The 26,735-nt window shown below is 42.5% G+C and overlaps 1 protein-coding gene across 4 annotated transcripts in view; it reads right to left on the bottom strand.

Moving 5' to 3' along the window:
• Positions 1–10,831: 10,831 nt before the first annotated feature.
• The window catches only part of AKAP13 (A-kinase anchoring protein 13), a 208,304-nt gene continuing 192,400 nt past the window's right edge, over positions 10,832–26,735 (bottom strand). For all 4 annotated transcript variants that reach the window (XM_044279452.1, XM_044279455.1, XM_044279453.1 and 1 more), the window contains 8 exons: positions 25,685–25,870; positions 25,134–25,295; positions 21,976–22,046; positions 18,544–18,582; positions 18,341–18,391; positions 18,086–18,253; positions 14,916–15,222; positions 10,832–13,321 (listed from right to left, as the gene is read on the bottom strand). In XM_044279452.1, coding sequence (XP_044135387.1) covers positions 13,272–13,321; positions 14,916–15,222; positions 18,086–18,253; positions 18,341–18,391; positions 18,544–18,582; positions 21,976–22,046; positions 25,134–25,295; positions 25,685–25,870 — 1,034 coding nt within the window. In that variant the 3' untranslated portion in view covers positions 10,832–13,271. The remainder of the gene's footprint in view (positions 13,322–14,915; positions 15,223–18,085; positions 18,254–18,340; positions 18,392–18,543; positions 18,583–21,975; positions 22,047–25,133; positions 25,296–25,684; positions 25,871–26,735) is intronic.

Raw genomic sequence — 26,735 nt, 5'->3', positions numbered from 1 at the left:
ATGCGTTCACCTCACGCATCGTGCCCGTGTGAAAAGGGCCTAAAAGTTTTCCAAGAACCAACATCAAAATCATTGCAGATTGGGCCTGGAAAAGAGTCACGGCCACCTGAGAAGAGTCCTGTTTATTCATGAATTCTGGCTCTCCTGCCCACCTGCTGATGACTGACAGTCTTCTACCTAGTTGTCTCCCTTTCTCTCTAGGAGAGAACTGCCAACCATCAGCAGATGGGCGAGAGCAGGAGATTATGAATAACTGTTACTCTTCTCAAGTAGATTTGACTCTTTTTCAAGGCTTGTGCTGCAGTTATGATGCTGGTTCTCAGCAGCCACTTTTAGCTCATGAGTGACACACCGCTGAAATCAGCATTTCTGTCACTGTTTTATGCTGCCCTCAGTGAGATCAGCATAAAGTTGATGACAAGTTGCCTTTAAGGCCTCTTTCCTACCGGCGTGTGAAATTGAAAAAATGACACAAAAATAACTTATAAAATGGCATCAAAACACGTGTACTCTGTTTTATAATTCCCATATTTCAGCTAACCTCTCCTGGATGTCTGACCCCCACTAATCAGCTGTTACTAGGTCAGGTGATGTCACCGTACATTGGTCACATGGCTAATTGCAGCTCAGCCCCATTCAAGTCAATAGGACTGAGCTGCAATTACAAGCACTGCCACTATACGATGTACGGCGCTGTCCTTGGAAACATCTGTCGGCGGGGGTGCCACCAGGACTCAGACCCCCACTGATGTGATCCTGAGGATAGGTTATCATTCTCTTCATCTGAATAACCTTTAAATACCGCAGCACTTTACAGACATTAGCATCACACTGTCCCCAATGAGCTCCATATCAGTATGTCTTTTGGAGTGTGGGAGGAAACCAAGAGTACCTGGAGGAAACCCACACAAACAACGGGAGAACATACAGTTGCAAGAAATAGTATGTGAACCCTTTGGAATGATATGGATTTCTGCACAAATTGGTCATAACATGTGATCTGATCATCTAAATCACAATAGACAATCAGTCTGCTTAAACTAATAACACAAATAATTAAATGTTACCATGTTTTTTTATTGAACACACAATGTGAATATTCACAGTGCAGGTGGAAAAAGTATGTGAACCCCTAGACTAATGACATCTCCAAGAGCTAATTTGAGTGAGGTGTCAGCCAACTGGAGTCCAATCAATGAGATAAGCTTGGGAGGTGCTGGTTACAGATGCCCTGCCCTATAAAAAACACACACCAGTTCTGGGTTTGCTTTTCAGCATTGCCTGATGTGAATGATGCCTCGCACAAAAGAGCTCTCAGAAGACCTACGATTAAGAATTGTTGACTTGCATAAAGCTGGAAAAGGTTATAAAAGTATCTCCAAAAGCAGTCCACGGTTAGACAAATTGTCTATAAATTTAGAAAGTTCAGCACTGCTACTACTCTCCGGGAGAGGCCGTCCTGTAAAGATGACTGCAAGAGCACAGTGCAGACTGCTCAATGAGGTGAAGAAGAATCCGAGAGTGTCAGCATATGGCAGAGACTTTTGTAAGTCTTTAGCCAACATCCCTGTTAGCGAATCTACGATACGTAAAACACTAAACAAGAATGGATTTCATGGGAGGATACCACAGAGGAAGCCACTGCTGTCCAAAAAAAACATTGCTGCACATTTACAGTTTGCACAAGAGCACCTAGATGTTCCACAGCAGTACTGGCAAAATATTCTGTGGACAGATGAAACCAAAGTTGAGTTGTTTGGAAGAAACACAACACTATGTGTGGAGAAAAAGAGGCACAGCACACCAACATCAAAACCTCATCCCAACTGTGAAGTATGGTGGTGGGGGCATCATGGTTGGGGGCTGCTTTGTTGCTTCAGGGCCTGGACGGATTGCGCTCATTGAAGGAAAAATGAATTCCCAAATTTATCAAGACATTTTGCAGGAGAACTTAAGGCCATCTGTCCACCAGCTGAAGCTCAACAGAAGATGGGTATTGCAACAGGAAAATGACCCAAAGCATAGAAGTAAATCAACAACAGAATGGCTTAAACAGAAGAAAATACGCCTTCTGCAGTGGCCCAGTCAGAGTCCTGATCTCAACCCGATTGAGATGCTGTGGCCTGACCTCAAGAAAGCGATTCACACCAGACATACCAAGAATATTGCTGAACTGAAGCAGTTCTGTAAAGAGGAATGGTCAAGATTTACTCTTGACCGTTGTGCACGTCTGATCTGCAACTACAGGAAACGTTTGGTTGAAGTTATTGCCGCCAAATGAAGGTTCAACCAGTTATTAAATCCAAGGGTTTACATACTTTTTCCGCCTGCACTGTGATTTTCTACATAGTGTATTCAATAAAAACATGGTAACATTTAATTCTTTGTATGTTATTAGTTTAAGCAGACTGATTGTCTATTGTTGTGACTTAGATGAAGATCAGATCACATTTTATGACCAATTTGTGCAAAAATCCATATCATTCCAAAGGGTTCACATACTTTTTCTTGCAACTGTACATACACCATGCAGATGTTGCCCTTGCTAACCACTGAACCACAGTGCTAAATTATATATATATATATTATACAGTCCTGATCAAAAGTTTAAGACCACTTGAAAAATGGCAAAAAAAATCATATTTAGCATGGCTGGATCTTAACAAGGTTCCAAGTAGAGCTTCAACATGCAACAAGAAGAAATGTGAGTGAGACAAAACATTTTTTGAGCATTCAATTTAATGAAAACAACAAATAAACTGAAACAGCCTGTTTTTTAGCTAATCAAAAGTTTAGGACCACACCTCCAAAAAAATAAATAAAAATAAACCCCCCCAAAACATGAACTCAGTAATGAGGAGCTCCGCTGTTATTGTTGATTGCTTCAAAAATTCGTTTCGGCATGCTTGATGCAAGAGTTTCCATGAGGTGAGTAGGAACATTTCTCCAAGTGGTGATGACGGCTGCACGAAGGCCATCTACTGTCTGGAACTGTTGTCCATTTTTGTAAACTTCCCTTGCCATCCATCCCCAAAGGTTCTCAATTGGATTTAGATCAGGGGAACACACAGGATGGGACAAAAGAGTGATGTTATTCTCCTGAAGAAGTCCCTTGTCCTGCAGGCATTGTGTACTGTAGCGTTGTCCTGTTGAAAAACCTAGTCGTTACCACACAGACGAGGGCCCTCAGTCATGACGAATGCTCTCTGCAACATCTGGACATAGCCAGCGGCCGTTTGACGCCCCTGCACTTCCTGAAGCTCCATTGTTCCACTGAAGAAAAAAGCACCCCAGACCATTATGGCGCCCCCTCCACTGTGGCGCGTAAAAAACATCTAAGGTGAGATCTGCTTGTCATGCTAGTAACATTGGAAACAATCAGGACCATCAAGGTGAAATTTTTTCTCATCCGAGAATAAAACTTTCTTCCACTTTTGAATGTCCCATGTTTTGTGCTCTCTTGCAAAGTCCAAACGAGCAGTTCTGTGGCGTTCAAGGAGACGAGGTCTTTGAAGAGGTTTTTTGTTTTTGAAGCCCTTCAGTCTCAGATGCCGTCTGATGGTTATGGGGCTGCAGTCAGCACCAGTAAGGGCCTTAATTTGGGTCGAGGATCGTCCAGTGTCTTGACAGACAGCCAATTGGATCCTCCGGCTCAGTACTGGTGAAATTTTTTGGGGTCTTCCACTTGACTTTTTTGTTCCATAACCCTCAGGATCATTTAAGAAATTCCAAATGACTGTCTTACTGCGTCCCACCTCAGAAGTGATGGTGCGCTGTGAGAGACCCTGCTTATGCAGTTCAACAACCCAAACACGTTCAAAAAGGGAGTTTTTTTTGCCTTGGCCATCACAACATGTGACTACCTGACAGAAAATTACAATGAATCCACATCTTTGCACAGATTTGGCCTTTTAAAGGCATGTGGTCCTAAAATTTGGATCAGCTGAAAAACCACCTGTTTCAGTTTGTTATTTTCAATTAATTGAATGCTCAAAAAATGTTTTGTCTCACTCATTTCTTCTTGTTGCATGTTGAAGCTCTACTTGGAACCTTGTTAAGATCCAACAATGTAAAATATGATTTTTTGCAATTTTTCAAGTGGTCTCAAACTTTTGATCAGGACTGCATGTAATATTATATATACAGTACAGACCAAAAGTTTGGACACACCTTCTCATTCAAAGAGTTTTCTTTATTTCCATGTCTATGAAAATTGTAGATTCCCACTGAAGGCATCAAAACTATGAATTAACACATGTGGCATTATATACATAACAAAAAAGTGTGAAAACTGAAAATATGTTATATTCTAGGTTCTCCAAAGTAGCCACCTTTTGCTTTGATTACGGCTTTGCACACCCCTTAAAATTGGACCTCCTACAGCAGCCCACCCCCTTAATTTTGACCTTTACAACAGCCTTTCCCTTTAACAGTGACTTTCACAGCATACCACCCCCTTAACAGTCGCCTTTACTGGATCGGGGGCATCCTTTTGAACAGCTCACTAAGACAGCAGCACTGCACTGTCTGAGTGTGAGCTGCAGGGAGAAAGTCACCCTCCCTCCCACCTCTGCAGCTGACAGAAGCTGAATTTTAACTTCACTTTTTCAATCTCAGTCGATGGAGGGGAGGGGCCTAACCAGATCACAGGCATGGCTTATCGGGACCTTGGGGGGGGGGGGGGGGGGGGCATGTCTGGGCGCTTTCCTGCAAGAGTGATGCCCCTCTGGGCACCTTACTGGCTCATTTGCATATCAAATACACTGGATTTTCAGAGGATAAAAACATCTATTGCTGGAACAAAGGCATATCTGGAAATAAGGTACTAAGTGCTATTAGGCCATGGCTTTACTTTAATAGAGATTATCCTGGTGACAAATTTCCTCTAAAGCTCTCCTACAGCAGTGAAGAAAAATGGCTGGGTTGTTATGGAAACTTGAAGTAAAACTGTATGTTTAGGCTGAAGGACCTGAGAGCTTCTATTGGCTGATAAGGGTCATGTGACCAAGCTTCTATTGGCTAATGCATTTTTTGCGAATATCTCAGGAACGGTATATCCTAAAGAGCCGAGACCTGGTCTAAAACCTTCCCGGACACCTGATGTACATGTGCGCCAAATTTTGCGTTTGTAAATGCAACGGTACGGATTCCTTCAGCGGACATACACACACTCAGCTCTCTCTCTATATCTATCTATCTATATCTCCACACACACAAACCGGATTCCAAAAAGGTTGGGACACTAAACAAATTGTGAATAAAAACTGAATGCAATGATGTGGAGATGGCAAATGTCAATATTTTATTTGTAATAGAACGTAGATGACAGATCAAACGCTTAATCCGAGTAAATGTATCATTTTAAAGGAAAAATACGTTGATTCAAATTTTCACGGTGTCAACAAATCCCCAAAAAGTTGGGACAAGTAGCAATAAAAGGCTGGAAAAAGTAAATTTGAGCATAACGAAGAGCTGGAAGACCAATTAACACTAATTAGGTCAATTGGCAACATGATTGGGTATAAAAAGAGCTTCTCAGAGTGGCAGTGTCTCTCAGAAGCCAAGATGGGTAGAGGATCACCAATTCCCACAATGTTGCGCAGAAAGATAGTGGAGCAATATCAGAAAGGTGTTACCCAGCGAAAAATTGCAAAGACTTTGCATCTATCATCATCAACTGTGCATAACATCATCTGTGCGTAAGGGTCAAGGCTGTAAAACCATACTGGATGCCCGTGATCTCCGGGCCCTTAAACGACACTGCACCACAAACAGGAATGCTACTGTAAAGGAAATCACAGAATGGGCTCAGGAATACTTCCAGAAACCATTGTCAGTGAACACAATCCACCGTGCCATCCGCCGTTGCCAGCTGAAACTCTACAGTGCAAAGAAGAAGCCATTTCTAAGCAAGATCCACAAGCTCAGGCGTTTTCACTGGGCCAGGGATCATTTAAAATGGAGTGTGGCAAAATGGAAGACTGTTCTGTGGTCAGACGAATCACGATTCAAAGTTCTTTTTGGAAATCTGGGACGCCATGTCATCCGGACCAAAGAGGACAAGGACAACCCAAGTTGTTATCAACGCTCAGTTCAGAAGCCTGCATCTCTGATGGTATGGGGTTGCATGAGTGCGTGTGGCATGGGCAGCTTGCATGTCTGGAAAGGCACCATCAATGCAGAAAAATATATTCAGGTTCTAGAACAACATATGCTCCCATCCAGATGTCATCTCTTTCAGGGAAGACCCTGCATTTTTCAACAAGATAATGCCAGACCACATTCTGCATCAATCACAACATCATGGCTGCATAGGAGAAGGATCCGGGTACTGAAATGGCCAGTCTGCAGTCCAGATCTTTCACCTATAGAGAACATTTGGTGCATCATAAAGAGGAAGGTGCAACAAAGAAGGCCCAAGACGATTGAACAGTTAGAGGCCTGTATTAGACAAGAATGGGAGAGCATTCCTATTTCTAAACTTGAGAAACTGGTCTCCTCGGTCCCCAGACGTCTGCTGAATGTTGTAAGAAGAAGGGGAGATGCCACACAGTGGTGAAAATGGCCTTGTCCCAACTTTTTGGGGATTTGTTGACACCATGAAATTCTGATTCAACATATTTTTCCCTTAAAATGGTACATTTTCTCAGTTTAAACTTTTGTTCCGTGATTTATGTTCTATTCTGAATAAAATATTAGAAGTTGGCACCTCCACATCATTGCATTCAGTTTTTATTCACGATTTGTCTAGTGTCCCAACTTTTTGGGAATCCGGTTTGTGTATATATAATTTATATATTTTTTCTATCAGTTCTCACCATTTTCAAGTTCTGTTTGTAGTCCTTGAACAAGAAGGATGAACACCTGCCCAGGTCATCTAGACACGTGTGTATATACTTTGGAAGGAAACTGATACCTATTCAGTGGCAGCAAGCACAAACAAAAATCTTGGAAATAGTCTAACATATGTGAAGTATGTTACAAAAATGTATAGCTTTTCATCATACAATGCATGAAGGATTTATTTGCTAAAACTTGTTTAATTATGACAAATAAGACACAAAAGTAGATAAAGAATGAAATTTATTTAGAGAAATTTGCCTTTACAGCTGGTAACTAAGAAAAATAGATAAATTAAAGCTAGTTACAAAGAAAACTTGCATATTACAGGAAACGGTCATGACTTGTACAGTTATAACTTTTTACATTATTTACACATTAACATAAAATAATTAATTTCTGTTTCGTTTCAATCTTTACAGCATTTAGAAAAACAAACACAACAGAGTTTAGCACAGAGTTCTGGGTCATCGAAAATCCGCAGAGAAGCGTTGCGGCACACAGCCCACAGCTCATTTGCCCCCAAATCAGGGGTGGCCCTGTGCTTGGGGGGGGTCTTTACGTGACACCTAGATGTACCTCAGTACAGGTATTCACAGAACAAAAAGCAGAGGTATACATGGTACTATGGACCTCCTGAGCATTCAGGACTTTCCTCTAGTGCAGTCAAGGTTAGTACTATACAGTTCATGACACCACAGCTAATATTTGTTTAGTCCCGACCGGATGAAATAGAATGTCATTTACTGTCAAAATGTGTCCTATTCTCACCTATTAATGTATGATTTTCATATATCTCATTTGTATCAAAACATTGGGAAATTATCAAAACCAAATCTTATTGAGTGACTGACCAATATCGCAGTTCTGTGTATACACCAAAACGTCTGATGAGCTAAATCTTCCCAAATATTCAGTTCATGTGGTGTGAATCTAAGGGCTCATGCACACGAAAGTATTTTTCGTCTGTCCCCGTTTATTTTTGCAGCCTGTATACGGAACCATTCATTTTAATGGGGCGGCATAAAAAACGGAAAAAATAGAACATGTACTATTCTTGTCCGTTTAGCAGACAAGGACAGGCATTGTTACAATGAATCCACAAAAAAATGGATGTAACAAGGATGTCATCCTTTTTTTTTTGGATCAGTGTTTTGTGGACTGCAAAATGCATATGGTGTGTGCATGAGCCCTAATGCTGTGACACTAAATTCACATTTTGAGAAGAACACCTCAGGTGCTATACCCAAATTGGCAATAGAGACTGCAAATTTTATAGTGTAGGTAGATAAAAGCATAATGGGGCACATTTACTAATTGTTTTACGCCACTATTGTGCGTAAAAAAAAAAAAGTCACAGACTATGGCACATTCCATATATGCATCATAATTTGTGACTTCAGAAAAGCACCGTGGAAAGGGGCAGGGCATAACGGAAGGGACACACTTTTGTGCCTCCCCCTTCGGATTTACTATAACTTTTGCCAGAAAGTGGTGTAAGTTATAGCTGAAGTCTATGCCAGCCTATAGTTGCGTTGCGTGCCCCAGAAAGTGATGTGCCTAATTTATTAAGAGGCATCTGCTTCTTATTAAATAAGGCACATCTCAAGCCAGTGCCAGGAGATCAAGACTGGAGTATGGGCACCAGTTCTGATCAAGGTCTCTCATTATATGCAATAATCTAAAACATAAGTCTATGTTAACATGTCGCAATGTATGTGCCATTGATGTGAGCAAAGGTAAGCCCCACTGTCAAACAAACTATTTTTTTTTGCAAGGCGGATAAATTCTGCCTAAAATTTTTCGGGAATTTCCTCCGTATTTTGATATTGAACTTCAGCCTCAGCTCCAGTCCTCGGGGCCCACCTGCCGGTCATGTTTTCAGGATTTCCTTAGTATTGAGCAGGTGATATAATTATCCATGCATCAGGACTTACCACATTTATTTATTCTGTGGGATATTCTCAAATCATGACCGGTAGGTGACCCTGAGGACTGGAGTTTTACAGGCTGTAACAAACCAGAGAACCACCATTAAGTTCCCTGCTGTACTTATATTGGCCAGTGAGCGCAGTGCCCAAGAAGAATCCATTACTGGAAACAGGCAAGATACCAGATCTTGCTAGAAATTCATTTTCCTTTAGCTCAATATCATTATTTCCAAATGTTACTACGGCTAAAGGAGGACAAACTGTTTCATCCAGTCGTACAAATATTAGCTACAAACAGAGAGAAAAAGCATAAAGTGAGACAACTGTATGGAAAAGCCCTGTCCAGCAGGGGACATGTCCAGACCAGGTGGCATAGGAATGTCATGTCATGGGTATTTCAGAGAAAAAAATAAAATAAAAAGGTCAAACTAAGACCTGCTCTGTTGAAGAATACAACAGAAGCACTTCCATTACCAGCCCATAATAAATTGTAACTTCCACGTTTTAGTAAAGTTTTCATTTGCATTGCAGTTACCTTGGAAGTCAAGGAAAACGCCTCTTTTTTGCAGGCACGCTCTGTTTGTTGCACAGGGCATCTAATGCAGTTTTCTGTGATATTAGACCACAGTCCGCACACACTTAAGTGCTCTTATTTCTTAGAAAGCAACTTGGGTGAGTTCTCAAGCAGCAATAAGCAAAAAATGCATTTAAAGCTTCATGAAAGGTGCTTTATACCCAACATAAACGCCATAGACGGCACATTACTACCAGGTCACGCCTGGCTCTGTACAGTCTATGGCCAGAGTGCACTGACAGGACTACACAATAGTAAAATACTGCCGACAACACAGAAAGGAAAATACAATGTGCGCTAATATACAACGTATGGGATGGGAGGATGCCTTGGCAACTTGGCTTCATTTTTGTAATCTTTCTATTTACAGAAAAACTACAATATTCTTCAATGGCCCAAGCTAATATAATAAAATCCTCATATTTAAGTACAGATGCGTCTATCGAAAAATGCAAGTGACAAACCAGTGGTAAAGTCCCTGTAGAACGTGAATGTAGTGTTCACCTTCTGCACAAAATGAATTAGAAAGCAGTGGTCTGATTAATTTTTGTCTGCACTACGGGTTCAAGTCTTGTAGAACGTTGTCCACATTCTGCGCTATAGGTTCAGTCTCTCATGTATAAGTATGGTTCTACTGCTTACAAGAAGCCGACCCCACCAATTCTGACCAACTATCTCACCTATATGTGGGTATTCCAACTCTCCTCCAACAGCAGATAAAGGGAAAGAAGGATCGGGCATTCTGAATTTCAACATGTCTGATCCTACGGTTCTGCAGGAGATAAGCCGTTGTCAGGTGTCTGGCAGTGGCTTATTCCCCTCTCCATATTATAAACCCATGCTGAGCGTGCAGGTACATGGGGGAACGTATAGGAATAGCTATTAAAGGTGAACGGGCACCTTTAGTGTCATTTTTGAAGACTAGGAGGATTTGAGAGAAAACAATAAAAGGGTTGCTTGGTCTCAACAATCCCCATTTGCAATGTGTCAGGCTTTTGGGAAGTTTTATGAACTGCCATATACCCAACCAAATAGGACATGAAGAAGTTACTTTAGTGACAGCTCCTTTATTATTATTTTTTTAACCTTTTTTCTATTTCTAAGGCTACTTTCACATTTGCGTTTTGTGCGGATCCGTCATGGATCTGCACAGACAGAGCCGTTCAGAACGGATCCGTTTGTATTATCTGTAACATAGCCAAAATGGATCAGATTGCCTCCGCATCGTCAGCGTTTTGGTGTCAGTCTCCAAAGTGGAATGGAGATCGAACGGCGGCAACCTGATGCATTCTGAGCGGATCCTTTTCCATTCAGAACGCATTAGGGCAAAACTGATCTGTTTTGGACCGCTTGTGAGAGCCCTGAACGGATCTCACAAACTGAAAGCCAAAACGCCGGTGTGAAAGTAGTCTAAGCCATTTCTTTTGTACATATAACCTCTGCACTAGGATACAGCTGCACAGAATAATAATTAGAAAATGATAAAAGTTGTACAGCTAATGTGATTTTCCATGCAAATTTGAAATAAATTGCAAGTTGTATGCAAATTCTTTTCAGAAATAGTAGGACTTTGCATGGGTTCTCAATAGGGAGAGGTGAAAAAGATCAAAAGGATTTTGGAAGGTGAAATCCAACATGCCCTACCCTCCTCTCCCCCCGACATCTGCTGTCAGGGAAGAGTCGGGTCACCTCCATAAATATTAAGTGGTCGGCTGTTGCTTCGGGGAGCGGCAAAATCAACCCAACATTTGTCTAGGGCTCTATTCACACAACCAATGTATTTTGTGGTCTGCAAAATGTGGATCCATAAGAATACAGATGACGTCCGTGTGATGGATGGCATCCGCAGACTCATTGTAACAATGCTTGTTCTTATCTGCAAAATACAAGAACAGGGCTGTTCTATTTATTTTTATTTTTTGGTGGGACTGCAGAACAGATATACGGACAGCACATGGTATGCTGTGCTGTCTGCATCTTTTGCGGCCCCCCTTGAAACGAATGGGTCTGCATCTGATCTGCAATAAATGCGGACCAAAAATACAGTTGTGTGAATGGCCACCTTTAACCATGTGTCATTTCTAGCTCTCTCATGGGAAAAAAAAATTTGGCCTTTGGTATTTTTGCTCTTTTCCTATCACAGTCACATGAAAAAAAAACAAAAAAAAAAAAAACAGCCCTCGCCTTAGTGACTCGGTCACAGCGTGTGCACGTCCTGCATCAGGAAATACAGTACGCAGGACTACAACTCCCTTTACCATTAACAAGCTGCTGGGCATCAGTGATTGTCTTCTAGAATTTCAGCTTGTGTAAAGTGCATAGTGGTACCATCCTGGCAGAGGTCACCATGGTAAATGTCTACTCTCCCACAAAGCCACCACCCAGGCATCTCTGATATCTCGTGAACAGCGCGGTTTAGGTCACCTATACCCCAAGCACCTACATATAATGTATACTTATTGCTAATACATTTCTTTAATTTAGTTCTCTACTATTTTTTAAAAAAAGCCATAAAGATTGAGGGTTAAAATGGTTTCTTATTCATCACCTTCATTTTTATTTTATTTTTTAACATCCACACTACCAGCACATTGATCATTCACGGAAAAACTTCCCCCAATTCACTATAGAGACACTGCAGAAGGCAGCGGCCATGTCTACATCTGTTTTGAAAATTTGAAAAGAAAAAATAAATAAATAATAAAAATACGAAAAAAAGGGTCTAATTTTTTACTAGAATATAAAAAACAAAACCTGAAACATGTTCCCACGTTATTCTGGAATTCATTAGACCATGCAAGATGCAATAAAGGAGATATCGAAGTGAAATGGGGAAGGGATTTCTGTATTTGGGGAATTTAGGTGCAGGACTGGAGCTTCAAGGAAGCTGCTGTATACCGCAGCAATGATGAATGGCAGCCATAGTTTCCTGTTGAATCACTGGTTGCAATGGCTAGCATTCACATTGCTTACTGCTGCGCTACGTACTGAGCTCCAGGATATTACCCATCGAGCTAATAATCCATATCAAGAAGAGCAGTGGTGTCAGCGGTGTGACTGACGGCATTTGTGCAGGCAGCGGGACATCGATAACTGGACACAATTTAATCAGATTATACACTGAAGAGGACGCTTTCCACAGAATAATAGAAATTTGGTTATTTTTTTGTTAAGAGATGAAACAGCGAGTTCATGTAACAAAATGTGTGGTCACGAGGAATACTTGGCATAGAACGTGCTAGCTCCAGTTAGTGTAGGCTACAGTGTCCTCTACTGGCTAAAACCACAACATTAAACTGCGATTTGCACGAGTATGCTAATGCCGATTCCTCCTCTGTGCAGAGTACTGCCAAGCCGAGAATTTAGCAAATCATTTGATTTGGGGTGGAACCTATTCCTAATTCAGACTTCAAGATAACAACTAACCGTTCTTTTTCTCACCAAATACACAATCCCATCCAGAATGAGCGAGAGAAAACTACGGGTAGGAAAGTAGCAGCGAGTATTCAGAGCTTAATAGGTGGGCGCCGTATAGAAAACTACAGGTTGATACCGTCTGAGTGGTGTTGTAAAGGGTTTGGATTATATTCCATAGGTATATAACATTGAAGAACGTGTAATGAAGGCCTCTGGCACATCACTGTACCTTAAGCAGTTCTACGTGGTCAGAAAGCATACTTTCTGGTGACCTTTCCTGGCTGAGCTCCCACAATTCTATATAGCAAAGGCTCCAGAAAAATGGCAGCTTTTTGAATGAGTGGTACGGAGATTTTTCAGGAGCAGTCAATAGGCAGTATTTCTCTGTATAGTAAAAGGAGCAGGGGGTTCTCCACTCATAGCCAGTCTTTCTGAAATGGTAGCCAATATCCCAGTGTGGAATGAGTATGTACAGTATTCGGCATGTAGGCCTGTCCTCCGTGGGAACATCAGCAGAAGATTTCTTCCTCCTGAGACACTCCCTCAACATGAACCGACTCTGGAAAATCAATGCAACAAATCCTCTTAGATTACATTTCTAACCATCTTACACACATGGCTTTCTCTACTTGCACAAGAGCCTATAGCAGGGGTGCACAGCTTTTTCAGTCTGGGACAGCCTGGTCACATTGTTCTATTTTAGGGGGCCGTTTGCATTGGGCTACTACAAAGTGAATAGGGGAGAATGATAGCTGCAGTTTTTCCTCCGCTATTCAGTTCTATTGATTATCGGCAGCACTTCCCTGATTACAGAGATATGTGATACTGATAATCGGGCACTTTTCATTCTGATAAAATATGCTAATCAGCCGACAAACAAGTAATTGCTGGTTTTATCAGCTGATCGGCACCATTATATAGGCCAGTTATCAGGAATGAGCGTTCCTATCAATACTCGTTCCCAGGAATTGGCCTGAAAATCGTGCAGTGTAATATGGGCTTAAGTGGTGACATTTCCTTCATGCCATTCTACCTTCTATTCATAAACGAGCGCTTTCCTTCACTGCAGAGGGCAGTGCGCATTGGTTATTACAGCCTCCTGCCAAACACCCCCCTGCCATGATAGGTATCATATGTGTGCGACAGGTGCCAAGCAGTAATGCCCTTACGGCCTCTTTCACACAAACTATACGGATTGCCTCAGGGTGCGTTTAGTGACACTCGTACCATTTCGCAATTTCAGTCAGTTTTGTCTGCATTTGCGTTCAGTGTTTCAGTTTTTTCCCCTCGGGGTACAATCAGTTTTGATTCATTTTTTTTTCCCGCGTGTGAAAAAACTGAAGGTTTACAAACATCTCCTAGCAACCATTGGTGAAAACGCATTGCACCTGGACTGCATCCGGATTCACTTCTATGGGGCAAAAAAAAAAAAATTCTGAATATAGAACATGCTGCGATTCTCACACAACGCAGAACTGATGCGTGAAAAAAAATGCTCATGTACACAGACACATTGAAGTGAATGGGTCAGGATTTAGTGCGGGTGCTATGCGTTCACTTCACGCATCTACTAGTGTGAAAGGGGCCTACTAGAGAGAAGGGTGCTCACTGGTGAGTATCGCCTCCTGTCCCCACAGTTATAGGTTAAATCTATGCCATACAGTAAATCGTAAAGCACTTTATCCTTACTAGTGGGGAAAGCGCTCATTGCTTAACTCTTTAATGACTATTACCACTTTTTTTGGTTATTTACTGAATGTGGTGGTTTAACTTTTTTTTTTTTACGTGATACATGGGACTTTTAATAAGATATTTTTTCTTTTTTAGTTTTATTTAGTCTTGTCCAAAAATATAAAAAAGTCATTATTTTCAAACTGTAGCTCCTTATTATTAAAATGGGTTCCCTATTTTGTGTCAGTCGTTTTGATATATATTATATATATATAATATATGTATAGTTTTGTGTGAGCAAGGTAACTTTAGCGATTGTTTCAGCATTTTATTTTTTACACCAATATGGCCGCCCCTTTAGTTGAAACAAAACAAACTGAAACAAAACAAATGGCCAGGTTTTCAGTGGCACTAAACTGGTTATAGACATCACCATGGGGACAATGCAAGAGGATAAAAGTGACAAGATGGATATCACTCACCAGAGTTTGGACAGTGGTTTCCTTTAGATTTCTTCTTTTTTTCCTTTTTGTCCTTTGTTTTTGATAGGTTGAAAAGGCGATTGGTGGCGGGGCCCTCCACTGGTTTGTTAGTTTGGCTCCCAAGCAAACTGAAGCCTTTCCCCTTTTGCTTACTCTCTGTCCGTGACAAAGTGTCCTTTTTGGGTACAGCAGAGGGTTTACAGTCCAGGTGCTCCTGTTTTGGAACACTAGAGTTATATCTTTTTAAAGAATCTGTGCCGTCAGGCAGTGAGGGGGCCTTGGACAGTTTCTCTGGTTGAAGTGGAACCTAAGCAAAATGGAAAAAGATTATATTTCCAGAATAACACTGACCTCCACCCAACAAGCACTTAACAGTTTCCATCAATTATTGGCCATGGATCCACAGCCTACAGAAAAGTCTCTGTACTACTAGATGTGCCTTATTCTTATCTCACACTATATACCTAAAGATGGCAGGTTTACACAGCCTGATAGTCAGGCAGATTATTGGGGACGAATGTTCCTGCAAAAGTTCGTTCCAGATAATCTGCCAATAGAAAACAAGATTTTTGTATAACTTATCAGTAAAATCTCTTTCTCGCTCTTCATTGGGGGACACAGCACCCACCCAGTACTGTTGTTCGGCCACAGTTGTGGCGGTTGCTGGTTAGAACCTAGCATTGTTGCTGTTGCGACCGTATCCACTGGCGGCACCCATACACCGTAGATGCAGAGCACCGGCATCCGCAGGTATCGACTGTTGCCGCGAAACTGTTGTTCATGCAAGCACCTAAATTATTTTATGGTTTTAACAGCAATCTGTAGCCCAAAAACAAGGCAGTTGTATGAGGAAGATTTCTTGCAGCAGTGATCCCTCTTTCTCATACTGTGGAGGTGATCGCTGCATGTTACTGCAGAGCTTCACCCCCACTGAGAAAGCAGCCAGTGTCAGGAAGGAAGTTTCTCCTCAGCTGGTGTTAACCCACCATAACCACCTATTATCGTGTACTTTTATGTCATTCCTAGCTTGTACTACTTGATACGTAACCCTATACTCATTTATTGGTTCAATCAGCAACATCTCCTCCACATAAAGCTCCCAGGACTAATATTAGCACCTTTTGGTAACAATCGTGATATCGTGACTCTCCTTTAAATCTTTCCCTCATCTGCTATTATCTCCTGACTCTGCCGTCTTTGCATTGCACTGCATCTCTTATTATAACAGAATAGAAAACAGGGTTCACCTAGTATTCTAGGTTTCGTAAAACCATGCAGCACAGACCTCCCCTTGTCCATTTACATCGGGAGGTCTGTGCGGCACCAATATGGCGCATACGGTGAAAACATGTCTAGGGTTTATATTAAAGGGAATTTGTCACCATGTTTATGCTGCCCTCTGAGTAGTGGCAGAGACCTCACTTCAAGAGCTGGATCACTCTTTTATTGCAATATATATATATATATATATTTTTTTAAGATTACTGTTTATTAGCTGCAGCAGAAGCTGTGCCGGAGTCCTCCCAAAGCAGTGGAGTCCTCAAAATTCATGAGCTGCTGATTCACCTTGCCATCACCTCCGATTGATAGCGTTCTCCTTATGTGTAACATAGGGAGTAAACTGCCAACTGATGGTGGGACGGCTTGGTTGACCCACTGTACAAGGATATGAGGACTACTGTTGTAGCTAATGAAGTGATTTTATGAAAAGCAGTACAAGAAAATAAGTAAGTAACCTAGTGCTGGAATGGCTGGAAACACAGAATGGCTGCAGCATCCAAATATTTGCCTTCTCCTAGGATAGCTATATGTTTAGCTCACGACTAAGTTCACTCCTTGTTGATTTGCATCCACATCTGCTCCAAGTCTTTTCCAAACATCTGCTATAAATAATTTTCCTGACACTGCTTCTGATCTTCCTCCCACTAATTTCAGATTGCGTCTCTTAATTCTCACATTCACTGTCCTATTAAACATCATTTATACTTTTAACACATTTACTTTCTTTCCACAAGGCTACGTATCTTAAAAGGGTTGTCCGTGAATTATATGAAATGGCCGAAATAACCTGTCCTAGAATGTGAGCAGGACTGGTTGCCACAACTCTGAGGGGGAAGGGCCTCACTACACTGCTCTACAATAGATGGTAATGATCTGATCCTGCCTACAATATGTCATCATGGCTGAGCAGCCTGACAAACGCTCATCAATATAGAGTATATGCAAGTGCCAGAACGTAGTGTGTAATGAGACCCTGTCCAGTCACCCCCCTAGGCAGCTCTGCAAGTGGTGGCAACCAGTCCTACTCACATTCTAACACAGGTTGCTTGCGGCCATTTTATATAATTCCCGGAAAATGCCTTTAAGTTCTTTAAATGGAATATGTCACCACATAACTTGTTATGAAACCATCTTACATGCCAGATGTGCGCTTGTCAATACATTTTATTGGTGTTGGTCCTAGTTCCATTGGTGGCCTCATTGTGGAGAAATTAGGCCTTTTATTTTACGCCAATTAGCCCCAGGGTGCAACGAGGCTCTTCTCCCCCACTACTTTGACAGGGCCAAGCAGTGAAGACGTACTCACACCTGGCCCTGAAGTCTTCCAACTGCTCGTTCACTTCACTAATCGACACAGTACAGAAGCTTTCGGACTAATGGATTCTCTACTGTGCCGGGACCAAACAATGAAGCGAACGAGCAATTGTAAGACTTCAGGGCCAGATGTGAGTACGTCTTCACTGCCTGGCCCTGCCAGTCAAAGTGTTGGGGGCACGGCAGGGGAGGAAAATCAAGAGCCCCGGGTGCAACGGCACCCTGGGGCTAACTAACTACATAGTGACAGATTCCCTTAAAAAGGGTATTCCAGGATCCCCTTGTATTTTAAATTTCCCTACTCCCATCTGGACCAGTGAAGGAAAGCTTACTTACTGTCTCCCAGCTGGTTGGCTCTGGTTTGGTCTACACATGTAAGCTTCTGGCAAGGACAGGGTCACGTGCCCCGCTGCAGCCAATGACTGGTCCCAAGCGGCATGTCACTGCAGTCACAAGCTACTTGGGAGAATGGCACCTCTGCGGACCTCACACCTTCCTAAGCTTTCTAATCTCAGCTGCTAAGGTAACAACTCCTGAATAAACTCTCCAACATTTCATCTTCTACATTAACCTACCTGCTGGTCGGTTTGCTGCTTTTCCAGATTAACAATGTCCTGTAGCAGTTGCTCCACCTTTTCCTGTTCAGTCAAGGACTTTGGTTTGGAGTAGGTTCGTGTGAGGGGTTTCTCATTTAGCCTCAGCTTCTGATGTTCAATAAAGGTGTCTTGCTGCAGCACCACAGCCTATAGTATGTTACAGTAATTAAAACACTTCATATCTTCAGAATTCGTAAGAAAAAAAAAATATAATGAAAAAAAATCTCAAAATACCTGCAAGTTACTCAGCAGTTTGTGAAGATTGGAGACTGTCTGGAGAACGTGCTGCGAGTAGCCAAAAGGAGAAGTGTTCATTAATAAATAGAATTAATGTGATTATATTACTACTAAAAGTCAGTTACCTCACAACAGTCATGTATATTTAGGACAGAAACCCAATAGAAAAAATAAAATAAAAAATACTTATAAAAGCTTACCTCTCCATTTCTCTTAAGCATAACGCTGGGACTCACTCCCTACAAGACAAAGAGTAATACATTAAGGATAGGTTTTACATGCCAAGGTGATGTGTAATAACTTTGCTTATACCAATGTGTACTATGTAATGAATGCGGATGAATTAGCCTTCTGTGTGCTGAAAAAAAGATCAAGTTAGCCAGGGCTTATATTTACAGTTAATTAGTCAATGCATTCAATCGGTGCCATCTGCTACTTAAAGGGGTATTCCCATCTTGTAAAGCAAGGACATCACTAGGATACGCCATCACTTTATGATTGGTGGTGTGTTCGGCTTCTTGGACTCGTATAGCTGGGGTATACCCATCACATTATGACTGGTGGGGAGCTGTCTTCTGGGATCCCCATTAACCCTGAGAATGAAGGAACTGCTGAGTCAGCACTGTGGCCCCTTTATTCTCAGGATCAAAGGACGTCCCAGAGGTCAGATTCCCACCGATCATACAGTGATGTTGTATTCATACAATATGCTATCAATTTATGAGACGTAATATACCTTTAAAGATTTTACAGAAACTGATTTTGCAGACACTAAGGCACCTAAACAAAAGAAAAGCTGAGTCTACAAGGGCCTTCAATAAATAATGGTCTTTATTAATTATGTGAATATAACAATCGAAATAGACAAAAATACATCACTAAAGTGCGGTATACACCTGAGGGGACTCGCATGAATACAATCATCATAGAGGGGGGGATGAAGTACAAAAACATCCCAAATCCATACAGAAAAAAGGTGACCATCGCAATACATGGCGTAATCTGCAGAAAACATCCCTCATACAAAATGTAACATAAGTCAATCACATACAACATTGATGGACGAGTCACCTTAGGAGAACCGCACCCCCCGATGTTATCGCTGCCCAGCTCTGTAGGTCCTGGGTCTCCCCGTATCTGGTTTGACGACAGATCACCTGACCGCTGCAACAAAAGACTGGCCACATAAGTCATGTTGCATGACGCATGAGTGACAATTGACCGCTACGGCCAGTCATTGGCTGCAACTGTCAAGTGACCTGGAGTCAGAGACCCTGGACCTGCAGAGTCGGCGGGGCAGTGATGGAACTGGAACCCAGCAGCGGGGATCAGGTAAGTATGATCACCACTGCGGGTGGCCATGCTGTGGGATCTTTAGAAATGGTTCCCATTTGTGGACAACCCGTTTAAGGAGTGCAAGGCTCTGCTCCTTTGGCTCCCACATATTTAGCACAAATTTGCTGCAGTGCTCTTGGCTTATTCTAAAAGGAGTAGTACAGCAACGCTGGCTAGTATGTCTAGCTGTAATATCTTACAATGGCAGGTCTGCTATGTCATTAAGAAACCCAGAATTTCCCCAGGAAAATCACTATATCACTGTGTAGGAGTGGTCACATTTACATAATATGATATGAATTTGTTTCATTGGAAGCTCATTGCAACATATTTACTCAATTACCCTTCCTTATACTGTACCAGAAAAAATATCATACACTTTATAGGCAGCCCATCGCCAGGAAACTCCCTGTAGCTCAGCTGAAGGTAATGATGCTTTTCACGTAAGGGCCCTTTACACGGGCAGAGAATTGGAAAGATAATCGCTAACGAGCGTTCATAGTAACACTTATTATCGATGATCTGGCAGTGTAGATGTACCGCCAATTCCCTGATGAATGAGCAAAACACTCGTTCATTGGGTAATTGGATCATTTGTGCAGCACAAAAATCCTTGCTTCCTGGTGGCAGATCGTGCTGTGTTAGGCCTCTTTCACACTTGCGTTGTCCGGATACGGCGTGTACTCCACTTGCCGGAGGTACACGCCGGATCCGGAAAAACGCAAGTGTACTGAAAGCATTTGAAGACGGATCCGTCTTCAAAATGCGTTCAGTGTTACTATGGCACCCAGGACGCTATTAAAGTCCTGGTTGCCATAGTAATTGTGGGGAGCGGTATACTTAGTCCGCGCGGCTCCCGGGGCGCTCCAGAATGACGTCAGAGCGCCCCATGCGCATGGATGATGTGCCATGCGATCACGTCATCCATGCGCCTGGGGTGCCCTGACGTCACTCGAGCGCCCCGGGAGCCGCACGGACGGCAAGTATGCTGCTCCCCCGCTCCCCTTTACCATGGCTGCCAGGACTTTAGCGTCCCGGCAGCCATGGTAACCATTGAGAAAAAGCTAAACGTTGCATCCGGCAATGCGCCGAAACGACGTTTAGCTTAAGGCTGGATCCGGATCAATGCCTTTCAATGGGCATTAATTCCGGATCCGGCCTTGCGGCAAGTGTTCAGGATTTTTGGCCGGAGCAAAAAGCGCAGCATGCTGCGGTATTTTCTCCGGCCAAAAAACGTTCCGTTCCGGAACTGAAGACATCCTGAACGGATTTCTCTCCATTCAGAATGCATTAGGATAATCCTGATCAGGATTCTTCCGGCATAGAGCCCCGACGACGGAACTCTATGCCGGAAGACAAGAACGCAAGTGTGAAAGAGCCCTAAACCTGATCTGAGGGGGAAACAACGAGACAGTATGGGGAAGAGCATTGGCAATCGCTCTTGCCCACACTCTGGAGGAGATCGGGTGCATGTAAATGCAGCAGTCTCCTTCGCCAGTGATCAGATTGTCGGGAAAGAACACTTCCTTTCCGACAATCCGCCTGTACATCATCCTGTGTAAAGGGAGCTTTAGAGTAGGGATCGACCAATATTGATTTTTTTAGGGCCGATAACTATAATCGATGAACTTTCAGGCCGATAATTTATACCGATATTCTGTGAATTTTCATTTTAAAAAAATCCCACACAAATCTGCTGAAAATGAATATGTTTATTGTTACTATTGTTTACTATTAGCCCCCTTAGGGACTAGAACCCTTGTTCTATTCACCCTGATAGAGCTCTATCAGGGTGAATAGGAGCTCACACTGTCCCTGCTGCTCTGTGCACACAGCAGCATGGAGCTTCCTATGGCAGCCAGGGCTTCAAAAGCCTCTCATTGGTGGCAGCGGCATCACAGGGGGAGGGAGACACTGCTTCTTTCTCCCCTGTGCTGCTGAGGGAACACGGAGAGCGCTGTCAGCAGCGCGATTTGTGTTCCCGATACGTTATCGGAATATCGGCAAAATAGATGCCGATACCAATAATGTTCAAAATCCTGAATATAGGCCGATAATATCGGTAAAGCCGATAATCGGTCGATCCCTACTTTAGAGATCTGTTGCACAGTACAACTGTATCATAAATCATTATGATGCAGTCAGTTTGGGTCTGGGGAGCTGCAGTCGGTCCAGGAGATCCAGCCGACATTTGCCTGTGTTTGCCTGGCCCAGCACAGCCATGTGCAGTGTGCCTGGTTTACCAGTGACTTTCCTGGTGACAGACTCCTATATATTAATACAGAAGACACTTGTACCTTTTTCAGAACACTGTCCGATTCTGTCCGCCTTAAATCCTGTCCATCTTCTCCCTCTTCTTTCTCTCCACCTTCAAGTGTAAGATGGGATCAATTAGTGACAGGATCAACATTGTGTCTTTACCATAGTATTCGCTAGCAAATGCCTTGCTTTTAAAGGGGTCCCATGGGAATTATTTAAAATGGCAACAAGCAACCTGTCCTAAATTGCGAGCAGGACTGGTTGCATTCACTTGCAGAGCTGCCTAGGGGGATGAGGTGGTGGGGTCTCACTACCCACTATGTTCTGGCACTTGCATATTGGTGAGTAGTTCACCCGTTTCGCAATCTCCTGATGAAGGGTACTACAAGCGAAATGGGTGTCGAGGTTCAGGGAGCGGTCTGTCCTGTAAAGGTAAGAAGTTTTCTTTATTGCTCCGTGGTATTGCATGACCTAATGGGAATAGCAGCATATACAGTACAGACCAAAAGTTTGGACACACCTTCTCATTCAAAGAGTTTTCTTTATTTTCATGACTATGAAAATTGTAGATTCACACTGAAGGCATCAAAACTATGAATTAACACATGTGGAATTATATACATAATAAAGTGTGAAACAACTGAAAATATGTCATATTATAGGTTCTTCAAAGTAGCCACCTTTTGCTCTGATTACTGCTTTGCACACTCTTGGCATTCTCTTGATGAGCTTCAAGAGGTAGTCACCTGAAATGGTCTTCCAACAGTCTTGAAGGAGTTCCCAGAGATGCTTAGCACTTGTTGGCCCTTTTGCCTTCACTCTGCGGTCCAGCTCACCCCAAACCATCTCGATTGGGTTCAGGTCCGGTGACTGTGGAGGCCAGGTCATCTGGCGCAGCACCCCATCACTCTCCTTCATGGTCAAATAGCCCTTACACAGCCTGGAGGTGTGTTTGGGGTCATTGTCCTGTTGAAAAATAAATGATGGTCCAACTAAACGCAAACCGGATGGAATAGCATGCCGCTGCAAGATGCTGTGGTAGCCATGCTGGTTCAGTATGCCTTCAATTTTGAATAAATCTCCAACAGTGTCACCAGAAAAGCACCCCCACACCATCACACCTCCTCCATGCTTCACAGTGGGAACCAGGCATGTAGAGTCCATCCGTTCACCTTTTCTGCGTCGCACAAAGACACGGTGGTTGGAACCAAAGATCTCAAATTTGGACTCATCAGACCAAAGCACAGATTTCCACTGGTCTAATGTCCATTCCTTGTGTTCTTTAGCCCAAACAAGTCTCTTCTGCTTGTTGCCTGTCCTTAGCAGTGGTTTCCTAGCAGATATTCTACCATGAAGGCCTGATACACACAGTCTCCTCTTAACAGTTGTTCTAGAGATGTGTCTGCTGCTAGAACTCTGTGCGGCATTGACCTGGTCTCTAATCTGAGCTGCTGTTTACCTGCGATTTCTGAGGCTGGTGACTCGGATGAACTTATCCTCCGCAGCAGAGGGGACTCTTGGTCTTCCTTTCCTGGGGCGGTCCGCATGTGAGCCAGTTTCTTTGTAGCGCTTGATGGTTTTTGTGACTGCACTTGGGGACACTTTCAAAGTTTTCCCAATTTTTCAGACTGACTGACCTTGATTTCTTAAAGTAATGATGGCCACTCGTTTTTCTTTACTTAGCTGCTTTCTTCTTGCCATAATACAAATTCTAACAGTCTATTCAGTAGGACTATCAGCTGTGTATCCACCTGACTTCACAACACAACTGATGGTCCCAACCCCATTTATAAGGAAAGAAATCCCACTTATTAAACCTGACAGGGCTCACCTGTGAAGTGAAAACCATTTCAGGTGACTACCTCTTGAAGCTCAACAAGAGAATGCCAAGAGTGTGCAAAGCAGTAATCAAAGCAAAAGGTGGCTACTTTGAAGAACCTAGAACAGTGATGGCTAACCTTGGCACTCCAGCTGTGGTAAAACTACAACTCCCAAGATGCCCCCCTTGCTTGGTTGCTCTCAGAACTCTATAGAAATAAATGGAGCATGCTGGGAGTCGTAGTTTCACCACAGCTGGAGTGCCAAGGTTAGCCATCACTGACCTAGAACATGACATATTTTCAGTTGTTTCACACTTTTTTGTTATGTATATAACTCCACGTGTTAATTCATAGTTTTGATGCCTTCAGTGTGAATCTACAATTTTCATAGTCATGAAAATAAAGAAGAAACTCTTTGAATGAGAAGGTGTGTCCAAACTTTTGGTCTGTACTGTACATACACAGCCGTTTACTGCAATGCAGGCCCTTGTTACTTAATCACATCCAGGATATGAAAACCCACATCTCGGTTTAGTGGGCCACTAGGCTCGTTTTTCCCACATTCTCCCCCAGCATTCATTGTTGGGGTGATTTACTGGCATTCACCATGTTCTCTGGTCACCTTCCAGAGTTCATTCAGTTAAGATGCACAGTTTTTTAGGCACTACGAAGTGTATTTAATACATGGCCCTTTGACTTCCAGACTGTTATGTTGTTATGTGTTCACACGACTGTATGGCTTTTTCAGTGTTTTGAGGACCGTTTTAAACTGATCAGTTTTTCAGTTTTTTTTTTTACTTCAGTAGTGTTTCAGGTTCCATTCCATTTTTCCTTATGGCGTATACAGTAATTACATAGAAAAAATTGGGCTGGGCATAAAATTTTCAATAGATCGTTCCGTAAAAACAGAACGGATACGGGAGACATACAGAGTACATTCCGTATGTGTTCTGTTTTTCTCTGCGGACCCATTGACTTGAATGGAGCCACGGAAAGTGATTTGCGGGCAATAATAGGACATGTTCTATTTTTAAACGGAAATATGGAAACGGAATGCATATGGAGTAAATTCACTTTTTTTCTTTTTTGCGGAACCCTTGAAATGAATGGTTCCGTATACGGAATTCAAAAAACGGCCCATATATGGAATGCAAAAAATGTTTGTGTGAACGAGCCCCAAGTCATATTTCTTATCCCAGACATCGTGCACCTGCTCCCTGTATTGTTGCATCCTCCTTCCAGTTAACTGTGTTGAAAAAACTGTTGACGATTTTAAATGGTATATTTAATAAACTATATTTTTACAGGATCCTTCCGTTGTGCTCTGCAACACTAATCTATGTGTAGCATGTGTTAGTACTGTGCGTTCTACTCACTTTTAGAGGCATTAAGTTGATGGCTGTCAAACCCTCCAAAGGTTTCTGCTCTTCGAGGTAGAGAAATTGACCCGACTCCAGCCTCCAGGTCTGTCGGACTGGGAACCTGCTGAACTATACTGCTCCACAGATTCTGGTTTAACAGGACCTGAAGTGTCTCAACTGTAAGATATAAACCAGTAATAAATGTGAAGAGTACGTTATAGTTTTCCCAGCTTGATCAACCCCTATGTAAAAGCTTTATTAGGGACCCCTCTAGTATCCAAATCAGGGAGCTGCTACTAAGACAATGCAAGGGAAATGAGATCCAGCACTTGCTTCCCTCCATAGCATCTGAGTGGGGTGGTCCCAGCTGCTTAACCCCCCAAATGCTCAGCTCATCGTTGCAGGATCCCTCCCTGTTATACTACATAATAATACAAGAAAATAAATTGTAAGAGTAGTAAAGGAGCCCAACTCTAATGTATACGTATGTACAGATGTCCTTGATACTGAATGTTTCTACTGCATCATGTTATTCCATGTAGTTTGATACGTAAGAATCATCTTGCCTTCTTTTATTGCACTTTTTATTAAACTCTCTCCTCGTGGAGCCTCTTCTGTGTTCGCTCTGAAAAGAATTCTTCCAGACGTACACAAATTCTTTTCATGAGTACTACTGTCCACCAAGGTTTGGAATATCTTCTCTTTTTCTTCAAGTAAACCAATAATCTGATCATCTTTTTGCTGAAGTTGCTCTGTTATTGAGGAAAAAGGAGACAAAAATCAACGCTATCACCTGCTTAAAAGAAAGCAAGAGATCCTGTGCTCCCAGCTCTAGATACAAGAGCCAACCAACTCCACATCCGCTCACACGTGTCTAGTCCACATCACTCATTATTGCCAGGCTGTGATTAACTGTGGTCTACACTTTATACACGTATGCGGTTGCGGAGTTGTTTTGTCTTTTACGCATCTAAAACTGGAACAAGTTTTTACTGATCCTTGGTAGCGCTGGATCTCTTGCGTTAATTTAAGGATTCGAAAAGCAGGCTCAGGCTGTATACCGTGCACCCAGTGGGGGATCATGGTCTATAAAAGTGTGGTGATCTGGACGGAACTTTTATTACATGCTGTAATCGGCTAAACCCTGCAAGGAAAGGTATTTATCTCAATTAATAAAATAAAAAAATAAAAAAAAACATGAAAGGTCCTCTTTAACTAAAACCCCTGTTTGCCAAGTTTAACAGATGTGTCCCCCCCAATCACTTATGATTACTTCATTCCCAGAAAAAGTAGTAGATAATCTGCCATGAAAGAAACTCTGTACACTGCAAAGCGTCATGTGAAAAACATATCCAAGTGTAACTCCAGAATTGCTTCTGTCTGTGTCTCCCGGGATGGCAGTAGTCCCTGCTGGCAGATTGGGCAGTAATTTAGATGAAGCAATTGTACAACATCTTAGACTTCTCCTGCAAAGCGCCTAAGCGGAGGCCTCCTGCATTGTACACACGCCTAGCTTCAGCACCAATCAATCCGCCTGCTGCGTCTCCCACCGTCACATTTAACGCGTGTCCATGGAACACGTATCTGAGAACTACATGTGCAATTTTGCTTGGCGCT

Source organism: Bufo gargarizans, chromosome 2 (assembly GCF_014858855.1).
Source record: "Bufo gargarizans isolate SCDJY-AF-19 chromosome 2, ASM1485885v1, whole genome shotgun sequence".
Lineage (NCBI taxonomy): Eukaryota > Metazoa > Chordata > Amphibia > Anura > Bufonidae > Bufo > Bufo gargarizans.
Note: the sequence above shows the minus strand (reverse complement) of the source record. Positions and strands in the feature narration are given on the sequence as shown.